The sequence below is a fragment of the Microcebus murinus genome, chromosome 4, assembly GCF_040939455.1.
Source record: "Microcebus murinus isolate Inina chromosome 4, M.murinus_Inina_mat1.0, whole genome shotgun sequence".
Lineage (NCBI taxonomy): Eukaryota > Metazoa > Chordata > Mammalia > Primates > Cheirogaleidae > Microcebus > Microcebus murinus.
In genome coordinates this window covers 57,107,354-57,115,670 of record NC_134107.1, presented here as the reverse complement: position 1 = coordinate 57,115,670, position 8,317 = coordinate 57,107,354, and the positions used below count along the sequence as shown (strand labels likewise).

The 8,317-nt window shown below is 40.5% G+C and overlaps 1 protein-coding gene across 1 annotated transcript; it reads right to left on the bottom strand.

The window, feature by feature from the left end:
- Window positions 1-3,490: 3,490 nt before the first annotated feature.
- On the bottom strand, window positions 3,491-4,444 carry LOC105871384 (olfactory receptor 52M1-like). Its single transcript, XM_012764688.2, has one exon. The coding sequence runs from the start codon at window positions 4,442-4,444 to the stop codon at window positions 3,491-3,493; it is 954 nt and encodes a 317-aa protein (XP_012620142.2).
- Window positions 4,445-8,317: the final 3,873 nt, after the last annotated feature.

The window sequence follows — 8,317 nt, the reverse complement described above, 5'->3', positions numbered from 1 at the left end:
AATACATGAGTGGATTAATAAAATGTGGTATATGTATACCACGGAGTACTATTCAGCTCTAAGAAACAATGGTGATATAGCACATCTTGTATTTTCCTGGATAGAGCTGGAACCCATACTACTAAGTGAAGTATCCCAAGAATCCCAAGAAAAACAAGCACCACATATGCTCACCAGCAAATTAGTATTAACTAATCAGCACCTAAGTGGACACCTAGGAATTACATTTATTGGGTATTGGAGAGGTGGGAGGGGGGAGGCGGCGATGGATATATACATCCATAATGAGTGAGATGTGCACCACCTGGGGGATGGTCATGCTTGAAGCCCAGACTTGTGGGGGGGGAGCAAGGACATTATACGCAACCTTAAAATTTGTACCCCCATAATATGCTGAAATAAATAGTTGACAATAAATGTACATTCATGATGTTTATCAATACTTGCCATCTATCATGGGGAATGCAATGATATCACCAGCCACTTGAAAAACAGAAAACAAACCTGACTTGGCATGAGCATCTTGAAATAATTGCTAATTTTTTAAGTAGAAGATTGTGTCTGAAGATAACATGTGCAGTGCAGAAGGCCATTTTCATATCACTCTGGCATATAACTTTCAGATTAAGTAACTGGTCTTCTAAATTAAATATGATTGATTTCAGATTATGGGGGTGCAAAAATTTTGGTTACATGTAATGCCTTTGCCTCACCCAAGCCAGAGCTAGAAATGTGCCCTTCCCCCATACAGTGTGCTCTGTCCACATTAGTTGTGTGTTTGCCCACTTCCACCTTCCCCACCTGACTGGCACCCAATGAATTATTACCACCATGATGGGAGCTTTCTGAAGCTGAGGCCAGTGCATTCACGAGTGAGTCACAACCACATTCTCTATGGCCTTTCCAGGAACTTGTTCTGGTTACTCTTCTTCCCTTCTTATTCCCCACCCAGGACCTTTCCATGCACAAATACTGTTATGAAAATGCATTTTTTTAATGTGCCAGGCACTAAATATTTTATATTCTGTCATTGTATCCTCACAAGACAACAGCAGCAGCAAAACACACACACACACACACACACACACACACACACACACACACACACACACACACACACAGGGTTATTGTCATTACTTTAAGAAGAGAAACCTGAAGGTTAGATCATACAAGACATCCAAAGTCTGACATACTTTTCCAGGTCCATCTCTATACTTTGAGATTTCAGAGCTCAAGTTCTTAACCTGCTAAGAACATTGCCCTTTACAAATAACCACAATGATGTCGCCCTCTCAACCATCTCCCAATCTTCATTTTCCATGAAGACTTACAGGTTCAAAAGAGGCCAATGAAAGTACCTTTCACTCCTACTCTGAGCATTGGTGATGTAAAGGAACAGATGTTTGTGTGAGGGGAAACATAACACTGGCTTTGAATAAGATAGTCAATTACTGGACATGTCGCATCTCCATACTGCATTCTCCCGTGTATACTCCCTATCATCCTGTTCTGAGATAACCCCTCCACCACAAAGCAGCCCAGGCAGGACTACAGCTGACAATGGGACTAAAAGTTCTAATGTAAGCTCACATCCTGAGTCTGATAGACCTGGGTATTGGGTATTGTCAATGGGTGGTTGTCCCTGAACGAACCAGGAACATAGATATAAGTGTTATTTTCTCTTATCCCCATTTAACACCATATGAAGAAGCTAGAGATGATTGGCATTTGGTCTTGGTCTATGGTAGACCCAGCAGATCATCTAGGGGGAAATACTTTACCATAGGTTTTTCAGAGGTTATTCTGCCAGGAAGTTCTTAGTAATAATCCTACTGATCTGCCTTATGTAGTATAAGTGGACTTTAAGCATTGTGCCAGAGAGCTATCTTGTGATAAAAGCTGATCATTTCCCCCAGCATCTGAGTTATAGATGCATTTGAACAACATCCATCTTCTTCAGTGCCTGGGCTTATGGTCAGGAGATCACTTTGTAAAATAGGTTTATTTCTCTGAGGCTTCTATGGTATCTTTTCAACCCAAAATTGAAAAAAGAAATCAGATTGCATTTGGCACTAAAGTTATGTTCTTGGCACTAAAGTTATTTTCATAGAAGCTCTGCCCATCTTCTCTCAATAACTGGATTCAGTTTTGATATTGGACCTTCATATGGGAGAATGACCATCCCTCACACCACAACAATGAAGATTAAGATGTGACCCAACCAATCCTGGAGTTAGGCATAGATTCTGAGGAAAGAGATTTGGTGTTTATTCAGGGGTAAGCTAAACTTTAAGAGTTTTTGCTATTCCAAGTTTCCTACATTTGTAGGATATATTTGTATTCTAACCTTACCTTAATCACTGGCTTCTTTAGATGTCTAAAAATACTAATGTGATTTTTTAACATAAGTTCAGTCACTTTAGCCTTCTTAGATATTATGAGTTGTAAACTGAGGAAGTTGTTTACAATCAAACGTTTGGGAACTAACATGTACATAAACCATGATCTGGGTCACTGTAATTGGGAGTGATGCTTCATTCTACTTTTCGTGCATTGCCACATAGTTTCTGCAGGTTCCTGGCCTGAAGTAGTCCTATTATTGAACCTTTTTATGATCAAATAATAAAAAGGGTCAAGTTGTAACAATCAGAGGTAGCAACAGGAATTCTCCAAAGATCTAGAATCATTTCAGGTTTATATCCATCACAGGGCCTCCCATCTATTTTCATCACCTTTGGCCCATCTGTCACCCAACCTTCATAATCCACTTTTCTTCCCTCCATGACTTCACTAAATATGTGGCTGCTGTCCCCCAGATAAGCCATCTCAGGGCCTCTGAAACTGAATCTCCTAACATTCCTCCCTCTCAGTTGACTCTTAGGAGATGTGGAATGTTGCAAATGCATCTATTTAAGTGGGGTAAAGACCTTGTTTGAGGATATTAACTCCTTTGGGTGGTAAAGTCTCATTTGGTTAAGATTTCATACTTGTAATTTTCTCCATCCTCAAAAAAAAAGTCTTTTATGGGATAAGCCAAAAGGGTTGGAAAAACTTCAGCACATTTTACAGACATTTACCAAACTAAAAGAATTAGTAAGCTGTCTTCCAGAAGGTGTGACAGTATAATTATACTTGTAGAAATTATGCTTTATAATACTTTTCAAAGCAAAACTAGAAATTTTACACCAAAATAGTAAAGAAGTGATCTTACTCCCCATGGGCTGTGTTCATGCTTATTGTACTTAATTTTATGAAGTTAAATAGGTAAGAGGAGGAAATTATAATGTAAAAACTCACACCTTGATTTTTCTTTCCACTTTCAGATACTGGATCTATGCTGCATAGAAAATCTGTGATCAAACAGAATAGACTCTGTCTTTAATCCATTATCCTCATAGTTAAGGTAGAGGCCCAGAAATTTCATAGGCTTCCCCCATCAGCCTTATACTGTTATCACAAAGTATTTATGTGCCCCATAGATATAGAACAGTCACCTGGGTTGAGCCCCTGCTTTAAAGACGTGGAGAAGTCTCTCTCGGATCTGCTTGGTACGGACAGCATAGACAACAGGGTTGAGGACAGGTGGGATGAGGAGGTAAAGGTTGGCCAGAAGGATATGCGTATGGGAAGGCACATCATGGCCAAAGCGGTAGGTGAGAGAGGAAACAGCAATGGGCACATAGAAGATAAGGATGGCACAGATGTGAGAACCACATGTCCCTAGCATTTTAAGCCTGGCTTCAGGGGTGGCTAGCCCCATTACAGCCCTGAAAATCATCATGTAGGAGGCAGCGATGGCTAATGAATCCAGGATTAATACCAGGAAGCCAATTCCCATTCCATATAAGTCATTGAGCCTTGTGTCACCACAGGCCAGGGTGACCACAGCCATGTGCTCACAGTAAGAGTGGGCAATGATTTTGGTCTGATAAAGGTGTAGCCTCAGGTGAATCATTAGGGGCAGAGGTCCAATGTAGAGAACTCCCCGGAGGAGGGCAGCCAGCCCTAAACGAACTACCACAGCATGGGTGAGAACTGAGGTATGGTGTAGCGGGTCACAGATGGCCACGTAGCGATCAAATGCCATGGCAAGGAAGATGCCTGATTCAACAGTGGCAAAGCAGTGGATGAAGAACATCTGGGCCAAGCAGGCACCCACACCAATGCTGTGGGCACCAAACCAGAAGATGGCCAGTAGTTTGGGCATGGTTGAGGTTGATAGAACCAAGTCAATGACAGCCAACATGCATAGGAAGTAGTACATGGGCTGGTGCAGGCTGCGTTCCATCTTTACCACTGCCAGAATGGTCACATTCCCCATCACAGCCACCAGGTACATGGAGCCAAAAGGGATGGAGAGCCAGATGTGCAGGGACTCCAGTCCTGGGATGCCAGTGAGCCGAAAAGAAGTAGGCACAGAGCAGGCATTATTAGAGGAGAGCATGCTTAGGGGCATGAGATGTCCAGGCCACAGGAGCTTAAAGTTCTTCTCCTGTGAGGGATGCTGCTTCTGGAAACTGATGACTAGATTCTAATGTCCATTCTGGCAACCAGTGGCATCTCTGATAAATTCTGGATGACAACTTGAAAAATATGTTACATGTTTTATAAGAAGTTATCCATGACGACTCCCACTGTTAAGTGTAGAAACAGGCATGCTTGTGATTTTTACTGCTACATTGCCGTCACACTATAGAAATTTCTAAAATTGTATATCCTCTTTTAACTAGTTTTGTGGAACTTTTCCTAAAGGAAATGAAAAATACAGAGAAGTTCAGTGTAATAGTTACATGTAAATCCATGTAATGTGTTTAGCCCAGTGCCTGCATATACTTCTCACTGGTCAATGGCAACATTAACATACATTGGTCAGCTGTTTTCATTAGTATAAAAGTCAGTAATTGCAAAAGTTGGAGCAACATGGTCTCAAAAATAAAGCATTGTTTAAATTCTATTATATCCATTCAATGAATTAGACTATACTGATGGTTTTAGAGATGTTGTAATATAAACATTATACCAGTAAATAAGTGAGGGAATATCAAGACACAGATTAAATTGATTTAATATTTAAGAGTACATATGATATAGAAAAATACTGTTAAAGAGTAAAAGTCTGGAAAGATCTGCACTAAGCTTTTATTTGTTGATTTTGGGTGGATGGGATTATGGATAATTTTAGTTTTCTTCCTTTTGTATGTTTGTTTATTGTGACTTTAACAAAAGTGGATCAGGATCTTTAAAAATGAGCTTATAAGTTATCAAAGCCTGATTAAAAGACATGTAAGGGGACAATTTACTAAGGAAAATATGTTAGCAAAGTATAATTCCCTTTTCTCCAAATGGATTCAACATTGATTTATTCAGATTGTCAAGTCTAATTGACTTCTTCAAAGATAGTTGGTATAAAACCTGATTTCTCAAAGAAAAAGATCACTCATTTAAGGTTGCCCAGATTTTATGGCTAAAAAGGATGAACAGAAAATTCCTGGAGAGTTTAATATTCCATTAAATTTTCTTAGTGAGAATCTGGGCATCACCTACAATTTAAGTAAAGAAGAGGTATATCTTTTGAGGAAGTGTTGCTAGATATTTTGTCCATCATCTGATGACAGGGATTAAAAAGGTTGGACTGCTATAAAGCAAAACTCTTTTTACCAACCACATCCCTCTTGGTCTCTAGTTTTTGAGGCAACAAGGAGATTAGCAGTAAAGCACTGGCCATTGTATTCTAAAAGCCTTGCCCACCCCCTGGGCCCTTCTGTCCTTCAGGTGCCTGTGCTAAGAACCTAGCAATGAATCCTACTGTCCCCCATTCTCGGGGTTCAGAAGCTGAGTGTCCTTCCCCTGTCTCAGGCTTGCCTTCCTGATCTTTATCATCAGGTTTTCAGCAGAGTCAGCAGGTCCCATGACACCCCACAATTGCATGGTAACACTCTGCACAAAGCCATGTTTTTGCTGGGAAGTTTTACCATCTCCTTGGTTTTTATTTAGAGAGATTTCCCCCATCCTAGATCACTCCTATAAAGCCTTCCGTGGTATTCAGTCTGTACCAGAGTGGGTGGGCAAGGGAAAGAGGTCCTAGTCAAATTTCCACAAATTGTTTAAAAACATAAAATGTGTACTTTTAAATCTAAAATAGCAAGTACATTTCCATGGAAATAGAATAAATGTCACTGTAGCTTTATAGAACATGGATTAGGAAAATTGGGAACTTAATACATGGTTCGTTCTAAGTTCTTATGAATTAGCTTCTTCCTTGGTCGGGCATTGTGTCTAGGTAACTGAAATGAGACATAAAAGTTTTGTGAGATTTAAGAGTTCACAAGTTTTTTTTAATGTTAACTTTCACTGATTCTTCAGTAATTCTGTGAGTTAGGTACTTCAATATGCAAATAAGTGATAACACATGTTAAATCGTTTCCTCTGGGTTCAAATGTAAGTTCTCTCTGGATCTTATTAGATGAGACAGGAAAGGCAAAGACGTCCTGGGAGGCAGCACCACACAGCTGCTCAGGGCACCAGTTTTGCCACCTGACAAGCCAGGTGTCCCATTCCAGACCTTTATCTTACTGTTTTGGTAAATCGCTTAGCCTCTTGAAGCCTCCTTTTTCATGTGTAAAGTGAGGAAGGTATTGCAAAGCATATATGTACATAGAACAAACGAAATAAGTGTGAAGCTCTTGGCACATGACAGCAGCTGCCTTTCCCCAAATTCTTACTATTTATATGGAGACCAAAATTTACATTCTACCCAAATTGAAATAATTTCCTTATTCTGTTACATGGGACATCTTAGAGGATGCCTCAAAAGTATAGGAATTGTATAGATGGGATAGGAATTCAAGGAGAACACTAGTCAATACACAGTTTTATACATAACAAGGACAACGTCTGAAGTATTCTCTAAAGGTACAGTGATGGACCATTATCCTAAAGTAGGAAGGAGTTTAATGACTCAACATCAGGGTGAGTCAAGGTAGTGGCTACTAATCACAAAAGAATTAGTGTCTAGACGATGACCTTAAACCTAGGTTTCCAACTTTGATTTCTGTTAGACCAGTGCAGCCAATGAAATTGTAACTGAGTTTTAGGCTGGGGCAAGAGAATGTTAAACATATGTATAAAAATAATATCCACCAAGTAGACAACAGGCATCTCAAGTGGTGGTACCGAAATTGTGTCACTTAACCTAAGCATTCTAGAGCAATATTGTGTGTCTGCCCACTTGAGGGGATCCTCACCTGGACACTGGTGACATTCCTGCCAATTCTAGTACAGGCATTCTGATGGTGAGTCCAAGGATTCTGAAAGGAACGTTTTGTTGTGGTCACATAAGCAGGAAGGCTTAGAGCCAGGAACATTTTGTTGTGGTCACATAAGCAGGAAGGCTTAGAGCCAGAAACTTTAGAGTTAGTATTTGAACCTATATCTGTCTTGCTTCTGTGACTTTAGACAACATGATCTTTGTTTTATGTTTCCTGGTCTGTGAAATGGGGGGAATAGTTGCTTAGAGTTGCTTCATGTATTGAATGAACTGTAAGTGTGTGTACATACACAGAGGGCCAGATGTTAGGATGCCTGGCCTCTGAATAGTATTCTCTTCACCTACTACTCCTTATTCTTTGTCCCCTACACCACAGTACATATAGTACTATTTTACATAACCTTTGTGACTCTGTATCCTTTTGCAGAATTACTAGCCTTTTACATGGATGTAGTCAAGTGGAGAGACCTGCTGATGGTATAAGGATCCCACCAGGAGAGAAGGTGCCTGACTGGTGCAGAAGACAAGAGGCCCCATCCGGCTGGAATAGTCCGATCTCTCTCCTGTTCAAGGAGTGTACTAGACAGCTAAGCCTTCCACCTTGGTGTTTTTGACTCAATCCAGGAGAATTTATATTCAACTTAGTACTGTACTTTTACAAGTGAAGAGAAGCCCTGGGTAGACCGAAACACAAATGTAGTTTCTGAAACTTGGAGACTGCTTCCAATGACTTTGGCTCCTTCTCTGGAATGTACTTACCCACTGGTAAGCTCTGGGCTCTGTTCCTTACTGTGGTCACACCTCTTGCCTAGATGCTTGAACAAATTTAGCTGTCAAGGCAAGGCCATGCCACTGATCTCTCCACTACTTTCTTCTATGCCTCCTTTATCTAGGTTCTAAAAATAGTTACTGCCCAAGGGTTGCACAGAGAAGCCTGCACATTTCTACCTGGATATTTAGTTACCCTCCTGAGATCAGTCTTCACTTCCCATCCCATTTCATCTCCAAGGACTAGAACACAGACTTCTATTCCTACTTCCCAACATCCCC